The sequence below is a fragment of the Arvicola amphibius genome, chromosome 15, assembly GCF_903992535.2.
Source record: "Arvicola amphibius chromosome 15, mArvAmp1.2, whole genome shotgun sequence".
NCBI lineage: Eukaryota > Metazoa > Chordata > Mammalia > Rodentia > Cricetidae > Arvicola > Arvicola amphibius.
The window spans coordinates 5366447-5390401 of record NC_052061.1 but is presented as its reverse complement, the minus strand read 5'-3'; the positions used below and the strand labels follow the sequence as shown (position 1 = coordinate 5390401).

The window sequence follows — 23955 nt, the reverse complement described above, 5'->3', positions numbered from 1 at the left end:
CACGCATGCACGCAAAAACTGGTAATGATGGTGGCACATACTTTTAAATCCTAAGAAGCTAAGGCTCAAGGATCACAAGTTCAAGACCAGCCTGGACTGCATGGCAAGTCCTGCATTCAAAACAAAAAGTATGCGGTGTTTGCATTCCCTTTTCTGTTTCTGTTATCACTGCCCCACAGTTGCTGCCTTTTAAATTTGTGGGGCTGGGAAGAGCAGGGTCACATTGTGTTTATCTTTCTATCCTTGACAATTTATTAAGTTAAATTCAGTGTTTTTCTAAACACACGAGAAGCAAAATCACCAAAGTCCTTCAGTGGGGGCTATTTCATAGAAAGATAATTCAAGACAAACAAATTGGATGTGTTTTTCTCCTTGGAGAGAGGAAGGCAAAGTCAACAACACAGATACCCCCTCCCCCCCCACCGACGATCAAACCAAGAACCTCATGCATGAGCATGTTATTATCAGGGGCAGCCCAAGCCCACCCTTTCCTCATGTAGAATTGAGTGAAAATGGACAAGATGTCTTAGGGACCCCAAGGTTTGTCCCTGAAGGCGAGAAGACAGTCTTTATTTACCAGTGAGGCCCTTATCTCTTGTCTGATTTTCTGTCTCCCCAAGGTATCTGCTTGTCTTATCTGCTCTTACCTCACTGGCTGTTACTAGCTAGCAAGCCTGCCGCCTCATAATCAATTATGTTTGCCCATTCAGAAGAGGTAGGAAAAGCTCCATAATTTGTGGGGCTCAGTGCAGAATAAAAATATAATGCTTATAAAGACGTCTAAGAGGGCGGGCCTAGAGTGATGGCTCAGAGATTAAGATCACTTCTTCAAAATCACGAGGATCAGAGTTCAGATCCCAGCACCCACACAACAAGCTGCGTCCCTTGCAAAGGTCCAGAACTCCAACTCTGAGTAGTCGAGAGACACAAGGGTTGCTGATGCTTGCTGGATTCCAGCCTCACCGAGAAAACACGAGCCCCACATTCGGGAGAGACCCTGTCTCAAAGGAAAAGGTGACAGAGGAGACCTCGTGACACTCTTCTGGTCTCTGCAGAGTCACAGTCACACACATGCACAGATACATGCGTGCCCAAATAAAGCTTTAAAAATAATTCTAAGAAACAAGAGGGTGTTAAGTCTTTTGTGAGGCACACAGTGGCAGAGATCACATGCTCTTGGCTGCAGTCTTTAAAGAAGACAGAACCCTCCCAGCTTCTGAAGATCTGCCTGCTTCTGCCTCCAGTCTTTGTGGAAGATGTCTGCTAAGATGAGGTCATTAGCCACTATGAGACGACTGGTATCCTTATAAAAGGGGAAAATTGAACAGATATGCATGACGATGACGGATACATTCACCCACGTGTATGTGCATGCACACACATGCACACACAGAGAATGCCATGTAAACAGGTCGAAACTGGAACAATACATCCGGAGGCCGATAAGTACCGACAGCTGGCAAACCTGCAGAAGTCACGAGTAGCACAAACAGAAAACAATACTGCCCTACAGCCTTGTCTGAGACGTCTACCCTCTACAGCTGCGAAATAAATTTCAGTGGCTTGAGCCCCAGTTTATGTGTCTTCCTTCTGGTTGTGTGGCAAACTCGCATCACCGTCCCTTCCAAGTCTCTCTTGTTACTCCTCTGACCTCCTGACACAGCTGAAAGTCCAGGTGTCCCAAAAGGATTGGGATAGAGATGGATGGGATCAGGGCAATGCCAGTTGTGTTTTTCACGTTAGAGGGAACTGTGGAGCGCTGAGAACACAGAGGCCTCTTTCAGATTCCAGGAATCTACGATCACTCCTGTCCTTGTCTCAACCCCAATTTAAAAGCCATTAATAGTAAGGGGCAAGCCCCACACTTAGTGCAATGTTAAAGCCCAGGAGCGCGGGCAAATTGGCAGGTGCCTGAATCCACCATCCTCCTTTCAGCTCAGAGCTACGCGAGTCTGCTTTCTTTTTGCCTCTAAGGCGCCAGCTCAGGCAGGCTAGTCCGGGAGGAAAGGCGTCCCTGGATGCCAGGCTGCGGAGCCACCAGGAGAAATGCAAATGGACGTGTACCCGGTGCCTGGGGTCAGAAAGGGAGGTGGGCCGCTTTGTGAGGGAACAATTTGCAGAGCCGGCTAAAATGGGAGCCGGGCAGCCCGTCCGGACTCTGGCACGCATGCACCCCGCGGTAGGGCCGCTGAACAGAACCAGCGCCCCGGAGCGCACCCCGACATGGCCGCCGAAGCCGGGCTCCCGAGCCGCAGCCGTGACTCGGGATGACGCAACCGCGGCGGGTTGCATCAGCCCGCACCCTCGCGTTCAGCCCGCCCCATCGCCGCCCTGTTCCGAGCGCTGATTGGGCCACGTTAGGCACTGACCTCTGTCTCAGCCAATGGGCTGCAGCCACAGAGAGCGCTGTTTGTCGGACCCCGGTGCGCAGCGCCCATAAAAGGTACCCGAGACGGGGGCGCGCGTCCCAAAGACGCCAAGTGTCGTTGTGCAGTCTTAGACGGCTGCGTCGCCTCCTGCTCGGCATCCTTGAGCGCAGCCGAGCCGCAGACGCCGCAGGCATGGAACCCGAGCCTCAGCCCGAGCCGCAACCTGAGCCGCAGCCCGAGCAGGTCACGCTGCTGGTGAAGAGCCCCAACCAGCGCCATCGCGACTTGGAACTGAGCGGCGACCGCAGTTGGAGTGTGAGCCACCTTAAGGCCCACCTGAGCCGAGTCTACCCCGAGCGTCCGGTGAGTGTGTGTGTGTGGGGGGGGAGGGTCCCGTGGTGCCACGCCCGGCGGAGCTGCCTGAGCTCACTTGTCACGCATCGCAGGGCGCGGGGCTCCTTCCTGCCCTACTGTCCCCGGTGCCCCTCTGCTTGCCCCAGGATCTGTCATCTCTTCCGGCCTCCACCCCTCCGCGCCTGCTTCCTGCTAGCTCCTTGTCATTTTGCCTCCCTGTATCTCCTTACTCCCGAGGCTGTCACACGTCAGCTCCACGTCCCTATACCTCTTCCTCGTCCTCCCAGGTAGCATACAGTCTTCGTCAAGTCAGGGAAACGGTAATTTGACCTTGAATGAGTCATTTCCCCATCTAAGCCACAGTGACACTCCCTTCCCCCAAAAGACAACTAGGTGACTAGGTGTTCCCAATTCGACTTGCATCCATAAGAAATGTGAATGCTGCCAAACAAGACTTCTGGGTGCAGCGAGGACAGAAGAGTGCGTGTGCCAGCTTGGGACAGTGGTCGGAGGGCGGGGGTGCGTGCCCAGTCACCAACTTCTGAAGGTCCGCGCCCAGAAGCTAGACGTGGCTTTTCTCCTGCCACCTTCCGTTGGCTGCCCCTCCCTGTAGCTCGGCGTTCTAGAGGCTTTCCTTAGTCCGGGGGAGGAGCCCCCTTAACTTTCTAGCAAGGGGTGATTGAGAAAGGAAGCCCTGGAGTCGCCCTGAGACTGATTTGACGACTTCCGTGGGTCAGTTAGGAGGCTTTCTTTTTTAGTTGACACATCTGTCAACAGCTCCTTTAGCCCCGCCCACCCCCCAGTCCCTGCCACGTGATGGAGACTGTGCTGGACCTTCCTGTATTTACTTTGTACTCTGATGTTATGTAAGTGTCCACGAGTGCAGTTCTGGATCAAACGGGAGAGGGCAATCGGGTGGCTACAGATGAGGACTTGGAGCGGTTGCCTTCAAGCTCCAACTGGCGGTGGCGCGTGGGTTTCAGTTTTTGTTCCGTATTGTAGGGAATGTAGACCAGACTTTTCCCTTTGAGTTGGTAGGAACTTTCTTACTCTGGATGTAAGCTCCCACTCCAGTCCAGAATTTTTCTGGGCGGTCTGTAATATCTCCAAGGCTGTTTCCATGAGACCAGGTGTCCTTGTTGGGAGGTGGCAGTTAGGCACGTATGATGCTCGTGTGATCTCTGGTTGCATCATTTGTAGAACGCTGTGTTTTGAGGCTTGTTTTCCTCATTGGGCCTCCTGGATTTGAAGACCTAAGGTCGTAAATACAGGTCTCCTGGGTATACCAATCTGTGCCCTAAAAATTACCAGGAATGGGGTACCAGGAAGTGCACTAGGGCACTTCTGTACTGCAGTACTCGGAAGGCCAACACAGGAGTGTCATGGCCTCCTGGGCTATACTAGTGAGAGCCTCTCTCAGAAATTAAGGAAGAAAGCATGCCCATAATTTCTGTAGTAGTGCTGCCGTCAGGTGGGAACCCCAACTTTATGGTCATTATTTGCTTAGCATTTTATTTTCAAATTGGCCTTGAGGACAGAGTGTCAGTTTGAACCTTTAAAGGAAGAAAACAGTTCAAATCCACAGGCAACTGTGGTTTGGTTCTGCCTTTGCTGGTGGTTGGCTTCACATTTAGAAGAATATTTTGCAAATTGATGTGCACAGCATTTACCAGCAAAGCCAGTCAGAGCAACAGTGAACACAATATCCAGTGTGGTTTTTGTTTTAGGTACAGTGTCAGGAAGCCCTTAGAGATGCTGATTGGTAAATGCAGATTTTGTTGTCGTTGTTTTGGTTTTGAGGCAAGGCTTCTTAGCCCAGACTAGCCTGAGTTGTTCTATATCTGAGGTTAGCCTTCCTCTTGATCTTTCTGCCACTACCTCCCAAGTACTGGGCTTATAGGCATGTGCCACCATGCCTAGGTGGATGCAGTTTTCCTGGTCTTTTGGGGGGCAGTATTTTGAGATAAGATCTGTCTAAGTACATACTTTTGTAAGTATGGTTTAATTGAGAAATTTAAAGTTAGATTTTAGAAATGAGAATCATAGAAAAGTGTGTGGACTCTTGGTGTCTTTAAAAGTCACTGGTGTGGAAGAGAACATGGCTTGGAATCTTGGTTCTAGCAGTAGGTTACCTCAGGTGCTATGGGCGAAGAAGGTTGACCAAAAGTACACTCAATGTTTCACTGGGGCCAAACCAGGTTTTAAAGTTCGTTGCTGCTGAGGCCCTAAATGCAGTTGTGTTTTTTCGTAGCAGGAAGCAGTTTCCCTCTAAGGGGTGTGACCACAGTTCTTATGGACTATGGGATCATTTGCCTCCCGAATTTATTTACATATATATTTGAGATTAAAGTTAATCACTTTCTAATAAAAGTTTTGCATATGAGAACTTAAAAAAAGTTCTTTAAAAAGAAAAACACTGGGATCTGTGCTGACCTTGCTTTTCCTTCTGTTGTGCCCAGCGCCCGGAGGACCAGAGGTTAATTTATTCTGGGAAGCTGCTGTTGGATCACCAATGTCTCCGAGACTTGCTTCCAAAGGTACTTTGTGCACTTAGCATCAGCTTTGGGGTGTTGTCAAGCACTCGCGGGTTGAGTCCCGATCCTAAGGTGTCTCTTATTACACTCCGCAGCAGGAAAAGCGACATGTTTTGCATCTGGTGTGCAATGTGAAGAGTCCCTCAAAAATACCAGAGGCCAGCACAAAGGTATGTGACCCTCTTGTGATAATAACTATTGTGTCTCCGATTCTCACGGGAGGGAGAAAGGAAGTTGAGTGAAACTTGAGCCATGTTCTAGTGCTCCCCGCGCCGTCCCAGCAAGACTTAGACAGAGGCTGTGTTCTCAGCGCAGTGAAGGCTGGGTGTAGGTAGGGGCCCGCACACGCAGAATGCCTGCTGTGTGCAAGAGCAAAGCCACCCCTCTGGCCCGAGGTCACTGTGTGTCCGGAATCTAGTACCAGGGTGGCTCTTGAAAGAGGGGTTTACAGAAATGAACAATTTCTCTAAGGAACATTTTTGCTTTTGTTTCTGTTTTTGTTTTTTTGAGACAGGCTTTCTCTATGTAGCCATGGCTGACCTGGAACTCACTCTGTAGACCAGGCTGTCCTGGAACTCACAAGAGATCCACCTGCCTCTGCCTCCCGAGCTGGGATTAATGGCGTGTGTCCCTGCAGCCAAGCTAGAAACATTACTTTTTATAAAGAGTATTTTATATTTCCTGTAGAAATTTCTGTCATGATTATTTGGACAGGAAAAAGCCACAGTCTTCCTTGTATCATCTCTAAAGACTTTAATTTGACAAACTCATTTGTTTTTCCACTTGACGATGCTTACTTAAGTATACGCTCAAACCTTCTAGTATGCTAATGGACTTGAATTTGCATTCCACTTGGGTTTCCTCAACATCTGAAAATCACATAGGATTCTCTTTCCTTTACTTTGCTGCCTCATTGTATGTACCATCTCGTGGCTCCCGTTTAATTTCTAGGCTTTATGGTTTAGTGCTGTACATTTTAGCGTCATCAGGAAGCTTCCTCACTCATGACAATTGCGTTCGGAAGATTTTCCTGAGACTACAGTAGTTATTCTTAGAGAAACAGAAATGTGAATAATCTTCTTTTATTTTTAGTGCGTATGTGTGTGTGTGTAGATATTAGATATTGATATCCATATAGAGAGGTGTTTATGCTGGGGCTTGAACCCAGGGCCTCATGAAGGCCAGGCAAGAGCTCTACCGCTGAGCTACAATCCTCAGCCCTAGTATCTGTATGTTGAAAATCATTGCAATGAACAAATAGAGATTTTCTTCGCATTACATTGTACTTAATCTGTCCAGTTGAGGGGCGGGGATCAGGATAGGCGGCACTGGAAGCGAGGCAGCTCTTTTCTCTTGATTGCACACAGTTGCATCAGGCCCTTTGCTCTGACATTTGTGTTACTCAGGGTGCCGAATCCACAGAGCAGCCGGCTAACACTAATCAGGCACAGCATCCTGGGGATTCCTCGAGCGATGGTCTCAGGCAAAGGGAAGTTCTTCGAAACCTTTCTCCCTCCGGATGGGAGAACATCTCCCGGTGAGTGTTCATGAAGAACGTGATTGTGCTCCATTTGTGTCAGGATGAGGCGTGTTCGCACAGGTGCAGTCGGAGCTTCAGGGTGTACAAGATGGCTTCCTCTTAAAGGCCTCATGGGTCTGTTTTTCTTAATATTAGTCTCTTGGTATATATATTTTAAAAAGTAGGCCCATGAAATGAAAGCACAGGCCTTTTAACCCCTAAATGGGTGTGCTTCCCAATGGCTGCTACCTGCCCGCAGCCCTGTCCTTATGGCTTCTTAAGTGACACTGCTCAAATGACAGAATTGGTGACAAGATTGAAAGATAAAAGTGAAGCAAAGTGCCAGGCGGTGGTGGCGCACGCCTTTAATCCCAGCTGTTGGGAGGCAGAGGCAGGCGGAACTCTGTGAGTTCGAGACCAGCCTGGTCTACAAGAGCTAGTTCCAGGACAGGCTCCAAAGCCACAGAGAAACCCTGTCTCAAAAAAACAAAAACAAAAAACAAACAAAAAGATGGAGCAGAGTTTAAAAATGAAGTAAGTAGTAAGTTTTTTGAGATACATTGCTAGATTTAGGGATAGGAAGAGAGTCCTCATAACCTAAACTCCAGGTCGGGAACCTTCTGGCCCTAAGCAAGATGCTTTATTGCTCTGGACATCTCGTTTGGGATGTCTTTTTAGGAACAGAAGCATTTATCGCTAGGCCATTTTTATTTTTTTATGTTGTATTGATTTATCACTATGTAATTTTTATCAATTGTGTTGAGGTTTCTTAACTTCTACCCAACAAGGTGTGTAACAGGTTATAGAATGTGGGGCTTCCTCCCCTCGTGTGTATAAGATGCACACAGCCCTGAGCCTCTCATGCGCTTGCTTTGGGCAAGGGAAGGCTGTTGCATGCTGGAAGAAGCGAGTCTGGCATGGCACAAACCGTGTCTAAAAGTTGGGGCCTGATCTTTTAGCTCAGGAGCTTGTGCGAGTCCCTGACTTTCTGAGCTGCACTGGGCTTTCTGTAATTAGGGTGGAATCTCTCTACAAGGTTGTCAGGTAGCTATCCAGCTGTGTGGGATACCAGGTGACCAGTCAGCACACAGGGAGGGTGTCACCTGCGCTCACTGCCCTAGTGGAGATCCTGACTGGAGTCAGGGAAGAGGAGCAATCTTTCTCAGGAAGGGCTTGGGGATGTGGCTGGGACACTCCCCTGTAAAGCATGGTCAGGGGATCCAATCCTGGGTGAGACTCATGAGGAAAAGCATCAGCCTGTCTGTATGGCTGTGCAGTTCTCCCTGCCAACATGATGGGAACCAGGGCGGGCAGGACTCTTGTTTCCCATGGGATCTGGTGAACCACCGTGGGAACCTGTCTTCAGGGCTGCTGTGCTTGGTGTCCAGGGCACACCATACAGTTGGCATGGTGGGAGCTGTTCCTGTCTTTCTGACTTTAATTGCTGATTATAACTTTTTATTAAGCTCAAAATGCCCTTCTGTTTGAATCTTCATACAGGCCTGAAGCTGTCCAGCAGGCATTCCAAGGTCTCGGGCCTGGCTTCTCTGGCTACACAACCTATGGGTGGCTGCAGCTCTCCTGGTTTCAGCAGATCTATGCAAGACAGTACTACATGCAATAGTGAGTCCCGCTGTGCTGGGTGTGGCCAGGGCTCCTTGGGATGGAGAGAAATCCCATCTGTGCTATAAAGTGCAGAAGGGAGACAGGACGGTGGTTTTCTGTCTGCCAGAGTCCTGTTCTTTGTGGTCTGGTGTAGTAGAGTGGAAACAACAGCTTCCTGATTTGTGTGTTGATGTAGAATTAGTTCCGGATAAGCTTTGCCATGTGGCTCCTCTCACACATTCTAAAGACAATTGTTTTATAGACATGGTGCTCAGTACCTTTAGTGGCTCTTAGTTCTTTACTTGAATCCCAGCGTCTGGGAGCCAGAGGCAGGTAGGTTTCTGTGAGTTCGAGGCCACCCTGGTCTACATAACAAGTTCCAGGCGAGCCAGAGATCAGTGATATATAATGAGTCTCAAAATGTGTGTGCATGCACATACATACACGCACACACACACACACACACACACACACACTAACACACACACACAATATAAAAAAGATTCTTCTCTAAAATGAAGACAAGCTAGGCATATGCATTCCTAGTCATACTGTTAGCCGTGGAAGCCCCACAGGGCTGAGAGCACCCTGTCTTTCTGATGCCCTGCCTTCAACAGTGTCTGCTTCTGTTGCTTTTGTTTTAGCTTGGCTGCCACTGCTGCATCAGGAGCTTTTGTCCCAACACCAAGGGCACAAGAAATACCTGTGGTCTCCACACCCGCTCCAGCTCCTATTCACAATCAGTTTCCGGCAGAAAACCAGCCAGCCAATCAGAATGCAGCTGCTCAAGTGGTCGTTAATCCTGGAGCCAACCAGAATTTGCGGATGAATGCGCAGGGTGGCCCTCTTGTGGAAGAAGATGACGAGATTAACAGAGACTGGCTGGACTGGACCTACTCTGCGGCCACCTTTTCCGTTTTCCTCAGCATCCTCTACTTCTACTCCTCGCTGAGCAGGTTCCTCATGGTCATGGGCGCCACCGTGGTTATGTACCTGTAAGCAGATGGGTTCTCTCTTCTCCTTACTGAAAACTACACTGTGTTGTGGCTTGAGTACAGGCGTCCTGTTTCAGTCGGTGACCCTTGAAGGAGGTCCTGTCATTCAGGCATTTCCAGTGCGAGACCCCCCCACCCCCCGCCCCCCGTGTGGCTGTGCGTCAGTCAGAGTGCAGAAACCCCATGTTAGTGCCAGAGGAATAGTTTCATTCTCCAGATAAGTGAATAAATGGCGTTTCAGGCTGGTGGGCTTCGGAGGCACAGGACAGAGCCACACTGCAGCACGAGAGGGACAGGACAGAGTGGTGTTTATCAGGCTGTGGCCGCTTTGCAGGACAAAGGTCAGACAGTGGCTGTTGTCTCAGCCATGAAGGGCCAGTGACCCTTTACACAACTGCTGTTTGCTTCAGCTGTTCGTGTGTAGAGCAAGGGCTGCCAACTGGAGATAACTCTGCATCCCCTCCCGGGGGACATTTGTCAGTGTCTGGAGGATGTCACAGCTAGAGGGCTGGTCTGTGGTTGAGTAAGTAGCAGCAAGGGCTGCTTCTTTCTACGTTTCCGGCAGTGTACAGGAGAGTTCACACTGTGAGGATCCGGCCCATGAAAGTTTGGCCTACAGGGATAGGTCTCTGATTACAATGGAAGGAAGGAAGGAAGTTTTTCTTTATAGTAAAATGGGTCTTAAAAATGTAAGAAGTACAACAATTAATATTTTGTCTTGAAAGTTGGATTTTGTTAGATTTTCCAATTAGTCTTTTATCAAATATTTTTATAGTTCCTAGAGTCAAATATTTATGTGACCAAACTTAGATTATTATTACATTATGCATATGTATATATTACATTATATATATGTATATATATAGTTTTATGCATGAATGCATTTCTACTTCTGTCAAGTTTGGTTTGTTTTCATTCCTGTGGTGCTAGGTGTAGGAGCCTGGTCCTCCTCCATCCAGGCAAGCAAGCACACTTTCTCTAATTTATAGTCTCAGCTTGTTCCTTCTTATTTTTTTTCCTTTTTTTAAATTTTGAGACAGGGTCTTGCTGACCAGACTGGCATTGAACTCACTCTGTAGCCAAGACAGGCTTTGAACTTTGCATCCTCCTTCTGTAGCCTCCAGGATTACTAGGCTCATGCCACTGCATGCTGGCTCTGTCGAGGTTTGCAAGGGCCAGGTTTGCTTCCTATTAACAAGCATTTTTAACACACACTGCATGCCAGCTGTTAACTTATTGCTGGTGAGTAAAAGGCAGCTCCTGCCTTTTAGGACCAGAGGCCTGAGAAAATCTAGGAGACGGGCAAGCCGACTGTGCAGGTGGCATCGCATGAGCTTCGGTGCCTTAGTCTCCCACGTGGCTGCCACGTGGCTTAACTGAGGGTGTCTGTCTGTGCTTTCCTCAAAGGCATCACGTCGGGTGGTTTCCCTTCAGACAGAGGCCAGCTCAGAACTTCCCAGGTGATGGTCCTCCTCCTCAGGAAGCTGCAAACCAGGACCCCAACAATAACCTCCAGGTACAGGCCTCCCTGCCCTGCCACACGCCCCAGTCCTTTGAGATTCATGGTCTGCCGTGTTTTAAGGCTAAGTATTTCACGGTTTCAAAAAAAATTATTCTTACAGCATCTATTTTTAAGACTTTGACTCTTCTATAGAGGCATATGGCAGTTGGAATTTTTGCATATGTTATGATCAGGGTGTTGGCCCACGTTTTGAGAATAAGAGCTATGTGACTGCATTTTAACTATGGACAGTGCTGATGGACAGTCATTCTGATCAATTAGGCACATAAGCACATCTCAGAATAGATTTCCTGAAAAGTAATGTAGAAGCAGAATCTTCATGAAGCATATTAGTGCATAACCCTAAAGGATATACTTTCTAACAAAAAAATTGCCTCTGTAGTCTGGCTACACTGACCATGGCCTTGGTTGGTTTCTTAGCCCAGGGCGCTGACCAGATAGGAGGACTGGTTAGTGTGTGACAAAGTTCATTACTGTTTGACAGTAGCGGAAGGTCAGGGTTCTTCCGTCAAGAGCAATGTTCAGCTACAGATGTGCTGTAGACACCGAGGGGTGCCTCCTGCCATGAAGGACTCCTCCCCCAGGGACCAGTCGGCCTGCCAGGCTTTGCCCTGACCTGTCCTCAGGATAGATGCCCTCTAGACCCTAATTGGTTTTTCCCCTTGTGGTTTTGCCTGTAGGAAGGCACAGATCCTGAGATGGAAGACCCCAACCGCCTCCCTCCAGACCGTGAAGTGCTAGACCCTGAGCAGACCAGCCCATCGTTTATGAGCACAGCATGGCTAGTTTTCAAGACTTTCTTTGCCTCTCTGCTTCCTGAAGGCCCGCCAGCTATACCAAACTGATGGGACTTGTGCTGTCGCTGGCGGCTTTGACAGCTTGGACTGGATTGTCTGGTTCCAGCTCACTGTCCTCACCTGGCGTGACTCAGCAGAGTCATTGACAACCCACAGGATGGCGGTGTGCTTTTGTGCCGAGCAGAAGCACAAACTAAGACATGAAGCTGTGACACAAAATGAACAGGGCCCCTCATGTCTTTATTCTGAAGAGCTTTAATGTATACTGTATGTAGTTTCATAGGCACTGTAAGCAGAAGGCCCAGGGTCGCATGTTCTGCCTGAGCACCTCCCCAGATGTGTGTGCATGTGTGCTCTACATGGAAGTCATAGACTTGTGTGCATGTGTGCTCTACATGGAAGTCATAGATGCAGAAATGGTTCTGCTGGTTCGATTTGATTCCTGTTGGAATGTTCAAATTACACTAAGTGTACTACTTTATATAATCAGTGAATTGCTAGACATGTTAGCAGGACTTTTCTAGGAGAGACTTATGTATAATTGCTTTTTAAAATGCAGTGCTTTACTTTAAACCGAGGGCGACTTGGCAGAGGAGAAACCTTTGCTGGGTTTTCTGTTCAATAATAAAGTTTTGCTATGAATGACTGTGGCAGAGACTCCCACTGTCCTGGCAGTTTGCTGTGTCCTTTGTCAATGGAGAATCAAGAGTTCAGCTGCTGATTCTTAAATAACCCCAATACTTCTTTTCCCAAAGGGCTGTTTGTACCAGTGAGGGAGGAGAAGAGGCTACGGAAGCTGCTGTTAATGAGGGCCATGCCTGTGTATGTCCACATTTCCTACCTAAATATCACTGGCTTATGTAGGAACCCACCAAAGTTACCCCCAGATTCAAGGCCAGTGGTGTTAAGTGCTGGGCCTGGTTATTACTTCCTCCGGAAACCTCAATTTCAAGTGAGAAAGGAATAGAACTTCTCATTCACCGACCCTGGTTCCTCATGAGTACTTAGAGGCTGTGTTTGCCCTGAAAATGGTCCTTATGCCTGGGTAGCTATAGTCAGAGCCTGCCAAGCTGAGTCTCATCTTGGAAGTGCGTGAGTTACAATGCATAGTGGTCCCTGGATGGGAAAGAGATGGGTTATGATGGCAGGAATACCAAGGAATTGAGCTGGGGTTTTTTGATGTGAGTTAACTAAGATTTGGATTCACTGCTCTGGCAAAAGGGGTTAGGAAGGGCCCAAAACTAGCCTCTACCAAATAAACAGAAATGCTGGGGCTGCCTTACAGAGGAAGGGACCCAGAACCTTATGCAAACTACAGTGTTAGGACTTTTCAAATATTACTCCATCATCAAAGGGAAGTGGTATGTATATAGGGTCTCATGCCCGTGGTCCTCCCCCCTCATAAATTGCCTTTTTTCTCAGTCTGCACCTAAGGCCTCATGCAAATTCCCTGTGATTGGCTGACAGGTAGAGACCACAGATGCGCTTCAAAGATAGTTCTGCATGAGATGTTCGCAGCACCTGGAAAAGGGCAGCTTGCAGCATTCTGTGCTTTCTGGGACATCCAGAGAGCAGTGGCACAGGGAACTCTTCCCTCTGGGCAGAACGTTATGACGGCATCATTTGCTTATGAAGAGAAACAGCCAGAGCCACATAATCAGTGTATACTGATTAGACCATGTTCATAATTATACTGTGGTGTATACTGATTATACTGCGGTGTGTGCCAATATATGATTTTGTATATACTGCTTATGGGTTGTGGCCAGCGGCTTAGCTGGTTGGGCAGGGACTTGGGAGAAACAAGATTGAGAAGCTGGTCAAGAGGCCTTGGAAAAAGGCATGTAGGTAGACCTCTGAACAGACCAAGACCCAAAGGTATGTGTTCCCTGTGAATTCTCACTAAAGGGTGGATAGGCCCCTTTTGTAGATAGCAGCCGGTCTCCTTCCCTTGCCACACACATCCTTGTCCCAAAGGTTCATGGATAAAGTGTCAGAGTGACAGGGATGAAGTCTTGTAAAGCCCAGCTCTACAGGATGGTACGCGCTATGGTCCGCGAGCCAGGAACTAGGCTGGAGATTTAAACGCAAAGATACAGAGACACGGGTCATCCTTGAAACAAGAATGCCAACTTTATTGTGCTCCAGGGAAGCTTATATAAGGATCCTTAACTGATAGCCTTGCCCCAGCTTTTAGGATTTTCAGCTGTAAAACACACCGGAATTCACTCCCCTGCCATCAGGAACTCACGAGGGTCTCGGGCTCAGAGCAGCTGCAGGCACAGGAAAACGAGTGGTTTTGCTCAGTTCACTCCAGCAGGCAAAGGGTCTGAGGCAGGCAAAGAAAGTCAAGGGGCCAGGGATCTGCAGCCCCCACCAAGGTCTGGCCTAAGATTCAGCAGCATGGACTTCCACTCATGGTGAACCTGCTTGTAGCATAAGACATTAATAGTTGTACTGTATGTCCCAGTATGTAAGCCACAAGTTCTCAGGGAGCACAGTGGTCATTTCCTGCTGGGGAGAAGATCTGCATATTCCACTGCATGAGGAAGAACTGTCATTCTAGATGGAAGTGAGATTTTTTTTTTTTTTGCATTTATTTGTAGGTTGAGGATGACCTGAGGAGGTGCCAAGTTGACAGAAGTAAACTACAATGCTCCAACCCAGCTTGACTGAGTTCGGTTCTCTAAACATACGCATAGTGTGGTCTGACTTGCTTGCAGCCAGGTACCTTCAAATCAAGGTAAGCTGGGAAGGCCCCACTCAATTAGCTCACGGACCTGAGGTCTGTCTCCTCAGAAGTTGGGTTGCAGCCTTAGCTCCTGCCTGAGGTCCCCACATGGCTGACCAGCCCAGCCAAGATCACATGAGCCCATGGCAGCAATACATACACATCCCAGCTGCTTCTACCTCTCTGGCAGAACGTGGGCTACTACAGACTCTCAGTTCCTTGTCCCTTTGTGTCATGTTGGCCAAAATGGGTTACTCTGGCGGGCTAGCACTCTTGTTGAGTCAGGGGCTTCTTCCCTTGCTTGTGTCTGAGAACAAAGCATGTGGGGTATCTCCAGCAAAGGCTGAGACTTCCCAGTCTAGGAGAGGGCTGGGATCTGTAGAAAGAGGCAGGCCTCAACCCAAAGGATTTAAGGAGTCCAGAAGTGATGGTATTTTAATGGTGACGAGATCCTGGGTGTCAGGTTGGGTGGCTGTAGAGGAGGCATGTCAATCAGGCTGTGACAAATACCCAAGGAACCCCAGCTTTGCAGAAGGAAATGCTTTGGCTTCAGGGGTCCCAGATCACAGCTGCTTAGCTCTATTGTCTCCAGGCCTATGGTGAAATGGGAAAGAATGGCAGAGGCTGTGTGGAGCAGAAATGCTCAATTTGTGGAGTCTGAAAAGTGGAGAGAGAGATGGGGACAGGGAACGGGGGAGGGGGAAGAGGGTGTTATTAGAAGGAAGAGAGGAGAGGAAAAGAGTGGGGGAGGAAGAAAGGAAGGAGTAGAGAGAGGGAGGGAGGAATGGGGGAGGGAAGAGAAAAAGAAGAGAGAAAATAGAAAGAGGCCAAGGATAAAATATATCCAGCCAACAAAGGATTCACTGCTCTGGGGTCAGCTTCCTCCAAGGAAGTCCACCTCCTAAAGTTCATGCCACCACGCAGACGCCATGAAGCTATGAATCCATCCATAGATCAGATCAGTTCACCAGCAAGGCCAGTGCCCTCATGAGTCAGTTACTTCCCAAAGACCCAACTCTAAACACATCTGCACTGGGGACCAAGCCTTCAAGGTAAGCCTTTTGGTGAGGCACTTAGGAACCAAACATAATTTGGCCTTTCTGGTGTCCCCTGTATGCACTGAAAGTGTGTGCTCCTGAGGACAGAGGTGCTTACCAGTGTCAAGGTGTGGGAGCCCATCCTACAGCTGGATGGCCAGAACGTAACCACGTGCACAGCGTTACTACTCGGTGGGCAGCACCGGCAAACCCACTTGGGATTTACATCTTGGTAGGTCGACAGAGATTGCACTAGGGCGCAAATGGATATAAAGTGTCAAGAGTTAAGGGTAAAGGCATGGGAGGAAGAGGTCAGTGAATAGATGGTCGTGGTTTGGGTGGGGATTAAACAGCGGTCAGGGAGAGTCTGGGTGAAACAGCACTTGACTGCAGAACTGCAGATGCAGAGGCCCTGGGTCAGGAATGAGCATGGCATAGCACACCTGTACGACAGCATGCTGAGGCTGAGCCAAACGAAGTGATGGGAGATGGGGTCCAGACGGGGGCAGAACAGCCCACGTGAGATACTATCAGCCAAAGTGTGGAACACAAGCCTTAGCTGAAACAGGGTGGGGCCACTGGGCGATCTGTGAGCTGCCAAGTCTGATGGTGGTGTGCTCCGTGGAGAGAGGAGAGGCCAAGCGTCGTCGCTGATGAGTGACAGACAGTGGCAATCGCCTGGACCGCGTCCGCCAGCACCATCACTCTTAGGATTATGAACACTTTCGTGTTTCTTTTTTTTTTTTTTTTTTTGTCCCAGGCAGTTGTGAGCATCCCAACATGGGTGCTGGAAACCAAACTCAGGTCCTCTGCAGGAGCGGTGTGCACTCTTCACTGCTGAGCCATTTCTCTAGCTTATTCTCTTGTTCTTAACAAGAAGGACCCATCTCTTAGAGTTGGTCCCTTATGGCCAGCCTTACTGCCTCCTCACGGGGCTACAGGAAACCTACCCAGAGCAGCCAGCCTGTGAAGGGACAACAGAGAGTGCCGGCAGAGGCAGGATTTGGGATGGGGGGGGGGGGCACTGCAGCACCACCTTATAGTGTGAGCAGTGGCAGAAGGCACAGCAGGAAGGCAGACGGCTGTTCTGATGACAACTGTCTGTCTGGGACTGGCCTGGGGTTGTTCCCATGGAAGGGCAGTAGGGTTGGCACAAGAGGCCACTTTGTTTCCAGCATGGTGCTTGAGGGAACTCACACTGCCTCTGAGCTCCTGTGTCCAGTGCAGATTGACACAGTCTCTACATGAGATACCAGCTCTGCCAATACAGAGGTCACGAGGTTCCAAGGAGGTCACACGTGCTTTCCAAAGGTCGCCCTGGTGACACAGGCACGGGACATCCTGGATGAAGGACATTTTTTTTTTAATGTATTAGGTAACTGTATTCTCCACTTGAAATCAGGACATAAAGTTCCCCTTTTAAAATACATTTAAGTAAAAGAGCAAGTTTAAAGGTCTTGAAAAGTTAAATAAACAGGAGCCTGTCACATATGCAGAAAAGACACCAGGTCTGGCCGTGGCTCGCGGAGGACTGGCAGGAGACACTCACTACCCACAAAGGTCTCTGTGGACACAATGATCAAGACAAAATGTCTTGAAATATATGAGACGAATTCTGAAACATATATGTAGGAGGAGGGAAGGGACCGCTTGTTGATTCCCTGCTGCCCAGCCCTGAAATAATCACACAGAAACTATTAAATCACTACTTGGCCTAGTTGCTCTAGCTTCTTATTGGCTAATATCTTACATATTAATTTAACCCATTTCTAGTAATCTGTGTATTGCCACGTGGTTGTGGCTTATCGGCTAAAGTTCCAGTGTCTGTCTCCAGCGGGGCTACATGGGGTCTCTCTTACTCCACCTTTCTTTCTCCCAGCATTCACTTTAGTTTTCCCTCCTACCTAAGCTCTGCCCTATCAACAGGCCAAGGCAGTTTCTTTATTCATTAACCAATAAAAGCAACACATAGACAGAAGGACCTCCCACATCACATGTATCCATCCATCGGGATGGGTGCTGTGGGGCTGCCTGTGTACTAATGGGTACGTGTATTTCACAGCCAGATGTCTCTGGGTATCTATGTATAGGTGGCATGTGCATATCTGCACATGTACACACAGGTACATGAGGCTACATGCATGCAAATGTCTATATCGGGACAGGTATGGGGGCAAAGTGCATCAGGTGTGTGCATGTCTGAAGTGGCTGCTGTTAACAGAGCCATGGGGTGGCAAGTAGAGTAATTTTCTCTCAACACTCAGCATTACAGTAAGGGATTAGGCTGGACTGGAAGCCAGGATGGCCTGCCACTAGCCACCAGAGGGCAGAAGATGCCTAGGTGGAAGCTGATGCAGCCAGTCCCAACTCTTTTCTTGGGTCTCCGTTAGGCAAGATCAGGCTGGAGCCTGATGCCAAAAGCTTTGGCATTTCTCTGCCTTAGCACCATCTCTCTTGACCTCTTTCAGGCCTCTACCTTATCCAGTGAACCCTGGCCCAGGGCTCAGAAAGCAGACTGGTTGTTACATAGTGGATTAGCACCCAGAGGCAGTCCAGGACCCTTTGGGATCCCAGGAAATGTGCTCCTGACCAGGCCAACATGAATTCCTGAAGTGCCAATGCCCAGGCGTCCAGGAGCAGGGCTGGCCTTGTTCTTCTGGCTCCTGCACAGTTTGGACCCGGCTGGGAGATCTGTACTGGGTGGGCACTGTGGAGTGGTCGGCCACTCTTGTTTCAGGCCTGGGCCCCGATCAGAACGTTGCCAAACCCAGCCTTGGCCCTGGCTTGTGTGGAGTGGGCCCCTCTGGGGATTCATGGTAGGGCACACGCCTAGGCAGAAACATCCCAGGACCAGTCTGGTGGTTTCAGCAGTGATCATCAGGGAGCTCTGGTCTCCTTCAGTTTAGGAAGTTTTCTGAACCTCCGCTCTGTGATGAGCTAGCCTTCCATGATGGGCGGGTTGTCTATTGGAGGCTCTTAACGTCTTACTGATGAATGGGCACTGTGGGCAGGTGCCCCTTACAGCCAGAAAGGATGGTGGTACACACTGGGGACAGGGCAGTAAGCTGTGGTCCAAGCCCTCGTCCTTCCCATCCTCACTCCCTTTGAAAGGAAGACCCTGAGGTTCTGAGAGATTCCACAGCTGCCAGGCAGGTAGCTATTGAGTGGCCAAAGCTGGGCTCCCATAAGACTCCATGCCATCTGGTAATTCTGCTGTTTATTTAAAGACCCTTCACGCCTGTGGCCTTCTGTGTCTATGCTCAAATGTGGAGGAGATGGCAGACCTGTGGGTCTCAAGGGTAACAATAGCTTTGCCCAAGACTTCCAACTTAGTGTCTGTCCTTCCAGGAAATTCTCTGCAGATAGCACCTACACACCCAGGGCTGGGAGTGAAATCACGTGGTCCTTACCAGAGGGAAGAAGAGGGAGATCTGACACAAGGCCCAGAAAAAGACGGTGAGAGAGCACCAGAGGTTAAGATGAGTGTTGTGACCACTCACCAAGGAGCTCTGGCAGCCAGCAGGTGAAGGGCAAGGTCAGGAATGGATCAGTCCATGCCCAGTGCCTCCAGAAAGCTGGCCCTGTTTGCCCCCAGCTATTGGCTATAGACTTAAAATATGTTAAAATGCATACGCTCTGACCTCTTGTAACTGCACACTTCTGTTGTTCTAAGCACTGAGTAGTAGGAATAATTTGTTATAGCAACCACAGGAGTCTCATACTGGCTCCAAATGCCCAGCAAGAGCTTGTCAGCACACAATAGCAAAACCATAACTTAAGATAGCAGGACTCAGAATAGTTTATGTGGCATGAGATCACTTTTGTAAAAGGTATTCACATGTGCACATACACGTGTGTGTGTGTGTGTGTGTGTGTGTATGCATACACACACAATACCGGGTGAGAAAACCATCTATTACGTTTTACCCAATATAGGTCTTCCTGGCAAAGGCCTGCATACACGGACAGATAGCCTCACTGGCAAACTGTTGGGACATTATAGACATTCAATTGGGAGCTCATTTGATACAATGGAATACTGTGAAAGAATAAATAAACAAAAAGAAAAGGATATCATTAAGAAGTAGGAAGGAGGGGCTGGAGAGATGGTTCACCTGTTAAGAGAACTGGCTGTTTTTTCAGAGAACCTGGATCCAGTCCCGAGCACCCACATGGCAGCTCACAACTATCTGTATATCCAGTTCCAGGGGATCCAACACTTGCACACAAACATACAAGCAGGCAAAACACCAATAATAAAATACAAATAAATAAGTAAATAAATAATTTTTAAAAAGAGTAGAAAGAAATTCTGCAAATATTACAAATAATAAATCTGAATGTCGCTACTGAGCAGAACACTACACAATTATAAAACAAATCTATCTACACTCACTCAGTCTTAGGCTTAGTTACTTTATACAAACCCAGGTATAAATGGCACTCATCACTTGGAATGGGTGGGATCATTGATAATACCATTTTCCTCTTTACTCCATCAGAATTGTTTTTCTGAACAGAAGAATGAAGGATATTTATAATGAATTTTTAAAAAACACAACTAAAGAAAAAAATACAGATGTGTGTGGATCCGGGGTGGGGGAAACTAGGTTAGAAGAGAAGAGCACCTTTATAACTACGGCCAGACAAGGTGAAAAAGAATTTTAGAAGGCCAAGGACATGGTCGGGGGGGAGAGGGGGGACGCTTTCTGGAACCGGTGCTATGAGAAGGAGAAATGGAAGAAACCAAGGGCTGATGGGGAGAGTAAAGCCGGGCAGAACCCTGAGAGGATCTGGTTCCTCCAGGCCTCATTTGTGGTGTGCTGGTGAAGGCAGGGACCAGGGCTCAGCCTTCTCTGAGGGCTATCGTGTGAATTTCCAACTAACCAGTGACATGACTGAGTGCAGAGGTCAGAGACTCAGGGTCACACCTACCACGCAGTCCTTTCCACTCTATGGGCCTAATATATGCCAGCCATCTCAGGAGCCCCGATGGCAAGAGACTGGAATAAAGTAACACGAAAGAGGTCAGCTTTAAGCATTAACTTTGAGCATTCTGCTGTCATTTGCATAATCTAACTTTTAGTGGCTGATACCCAGCTTGCAAAATGCCTGGGAAGCTCACAATTGACCACCTCAATCAACCAGGCTTCTGCTGCACTCCCTGGTCTTGCAGGACATCAAGCGTGAGACCCATGGGCTTGAGCTGTGACAATGACCTGAAGCATGGGTGTCCCTAAGTCACTGACCCTCTGTCGGAATGCTGGTATCTCCCTCAGCCTTTGTTACAAACAGGAGGCCATAGCTCTCCTGTCCCTCCAGTGTGTCCTTGCAGGCAGGAGCGAGGTCTTCCTGTCCTAGCTGGCTAACCCCTTGTCCTGTTACTCTTAGTTCCAGTCTCCTGCCGCTAACGAACACCATGTACTGGAGACACTGTCAAGAAAACAGGTTTGGTTTGGCTCATATCCTGGTCTAAAGGCAAGGTGCTTATCTGCCGGTACCGCCTGCTGACAGAGTCCCGAGGCTAAGCAGGAACAAGGAGCACATGAGCATACGTGTATACAAATATGTACGGCCTCGCCATGACCACAGCCGCCTCTTCCATCTCTCCTCCTCATTGTGTGTGTGTCTGTGTGTGTGTGTGTCAGAGGCCAGCCACAGATGTCTTCCTCAGATGCTTTGCACTCTATTGTTAAGACAGTATCCATCGCTTTTTACCTGTAGTTCCTCAACTCAGCTAGCCCAGCTGTCCAGTGAGCCCCAGGGATCCAGCTGTTCCCACCTCCCCAGCGCTGGGCTTACAAATCCACACCGCTACCCTTGGCTGTTCCCACCACACCCCCTTTATTTGTATGTATGCGTGGGGGTGTTTCGCCTTCATGGATATCAATGTACCACATGTATGCAGTACTCCTGGAGGCCAGAAGAGAGCATCAGATCCTCCTGGGAATGGAGTTTCCATTAGTTGTAAGGCCCCGTGTGGGTGCTGGGAATTGAACACCTGTCCTAAGGAAGAGCGAACAGTGCTCTTATCCACCGAGGCACCGCTCCAGAACCATTAACTGTTATACCTGAATTCTGACTTAGCAACTTCCCCAGACTCCTCTCTTTCTTCTTCTAAAGCCACCAGGATTCGGTCACATAGGTTCTACACTGACAAGTAGATTCTGCGAAGCCCCACGTTGCTGTCTTAACAGTCCATGCTGGGGGTTAGAGCCTAACATGGTTTCAGAGGGAACAGACTTTATCCAAACCTCCATGGCTATCCCTGTAAGGTATTCATGAGTCCCAGCAGAGCTCATCAAGATAGTCTCCTAGAATGCGACTTTAAATGTCACCCACTTCAGGACACCACTACTTTTAATCCAAGCTCCTTCCAGTCATGGGGCACAGGCCTGGCATCCCAGGGAACTGGACACAAAGCTCCACCCCTGGTAAACAATGTCATCCTTTTCCCTTAGTGTCCTGGTTTATTTTCCTCCTGATAACCTGTTCTTTCTCTTCCTGATGCCCACTCTTCTTCCTCCCTGACACCCACTTTCCCTCCTCCCTGATGTCTGCTCTCCCTCCTCCCTGGTGCTTGCTCTTGCTCTTCCCTGATGTCCACGTTCTTCCCCACAGCTAACATTTATTTCAGGAAGGAGTTTCATTACTAGCTCTTTTTTTTTTAAATCAAATTTATTTTTATTTCTTTGTGTAGTTGTATGGACGCATTTGGAGGCCAGAGGACAACCTCAGCTGTCATCTTAAGGAAATCCACCTCCTTTGACAGGTGTATAACTTTGAGACAAATCTCTTCATGCAGTTCTGACAGATCTAGAACTCACTGTGTAGACCAGGTTGGTCTTAAGCTCACAGAGATCTGCTTTGCTAGGATTAAAGACATGTACCACCATACCTGGTTCTACCTCTTTTGTGGCACAGTCTTTCATTGGCCTGAAGCATGCCAGCTAGGCTAGACTGGCTGGCTAGCAAGCCCCATGGGTTCTCCTCTCTCCACCTCCTTGGCACTGGGATCGCAGGTGCACACCACACCATGCCCAGCATTTTCACGTGGGTTCTGGGGATCAAATCAGGTTGTCTTGCTTGCTGGTCAGGTTGCTGAGCTGGTTGTTGCTGTGGCAGAGTGGCCCAATGCTCTGCTACAACTGTAAGAAAATAATCAGACACCTACTTTAGATTCTTCCCTCCATGGCCCAGGGAGCATTGCTGAAGGAAGAAAGAAAAGAAAGAAAGAAAGAAAGAAAGAAAGAAAGAAAGAAAGAAAGAAAGAAAGAAAGAGAAAGAAGGAAGGAAGAAGAAAGAAAGGACTCCAGGAAGACGGGAGGTAGTGTATAGGTCTAGTGCAGAGACGACTCCTCTGCCCCCTCCACTCGCCCTCACTCCCCCCGCCCTCCCCCTCCATACTCCCGCCCCACGACACACTCCCCACTCTCACAAAGAATCCCTAAAGGACTTTTGTCAGGGAAGGGGTGGGTTAATGTAGCTATTTCCTCCAAATTGAAATATTTGCTTCCACAGAGAGGAGGAAGGTTTATAAGACTAGGAAAACAAAAGTTCATGAAACTTACAAGACCCAAAGGGATCAAAACCTTAGGAAATTCACAAAACCTCTCCTCAAGGTTATACTAGGGGTCAGGGGTCGGAGGCTTGTGCGCTGGCCAGGGAGCTCCAGGGATACAGTCTTTTTTAAGTTAACACCCATGATGGGATAGGCCGCCCTTGCCCCCACCTTCACCTCTACCCTCACCCCTGCCCTTGCCCCTTTGCGCTTAGAGCACTAGTGAAGTTTAATGGGTTATCCAGGACTTTTCATTTTTCCCATGTAAGTTGAGTAAAGTTTCTCAGCGGGTGTGGCGGCTTCAAGGATTCCTCACGGTTTCATACAGCAGAGTTCTTGTAACTAAATGTCGTGTATACACTGCCTCTCCCTGCAGCCAGTCGAGTTCTTCTCACAAAGAAGGAGGCAATATTGCTGACATGATTTAGAGCACAGAGCAAGTTGCTCTACTCTCAACCCAGGTATCTTTTTAACTCTAAAAAATGTTTATTTATCTGTCATGATTATTTCTAATGTTTTAAGTTTATTTTGTGACCACTTTGTATATGTACTAAGGCATCCTGATTGCTTTGCCCACACACTGCCTCTTACCCCTCTACGAGCCCTACCAACCCCCACCTTCTAGGAACGGACTTCTCAGCCCTACCAACCCCCACCTCCTAGGAACGGACGTCTTTATCTGTGAGATATGATTTAACCAAGGCCATCTGCTGAGTATTGATTTGAAGTTAATCAGGGGACTCTGGTAGTTTTTTGTGCCCAGATTATGACCCCCAGAGAGAGACCACTAGAGAGGCCCAGACTGTAATAAGCAAGGTTTAATCAGTATAATTCAAACATGTTTGGAACTCATCTCCATCTCCGTTACAGTGAGGTGGAGAGAGGAGTTGTATCTCCTCTGTGGGGTAAGCTTTTAAAGGCATAACTACAA

The 23955-nt window shown here is 48.5% G+C and overlaps 1 protein-coding gene across 1 annotated transcript; it reads left to right on the top strand.

Moving 5' to 3' along the window:
• The first annotated feature begins 2459 nt into the window (after positions 1 to 2459).
• Herpud1 (homocysteine inducible ER protein with ubiquitin like domain 1) lies at positions 2460 to 12345 on the top strand. The gene is made up of 8 exons (XM_038313011.2): positions 2460 to 2732; positions 5183 to 5260; positions 5353 to 5427; positions 6664 to 6794; positions 8277 to 8399; positions 9026 to 9376; positions 10784 to 10892; positions 11579 to 12345. Exons 1-8 carry the CDS (start codon positions 2562 to 2564, stop codon positions 11741 to 11743), a joined length of 1203 nt encoding a protein of 400 aa, XP_038168939.1. The 5' UTR covers positions 2460 to 2561; the 3' UTR covers positions 11744 to 12345.
• The last annotated feature ends 11610 nt before the right edge of the window (positions 12346 to 23955 follow it).

Bases quoted from the DNA above. Each gene is read 5' to 3' on its own strand.
- Herpud1 (XM_038313011.2), top strand. From the start codon at position 2,562: ATGGAACCCGAGCCTCAGCCCGAGCCGCAACCTGAGCCGCAGCCCGAG. The intron at 2,733-5,182 runs GTGAGTGTGTGT...TGTTGTGCCCAG, and splicing joins GAGTCTACCCCGAGCGTCCG to CGCCCGGAGGACCAGAGGTT. The intron at 8,400-9,025 runs GTGAGTCCCGCT...CTTTTGTTTTAG, and splicing joins AGACAGTACTACATGCAATA to CTTGGCTGCCACTGCTGCAT.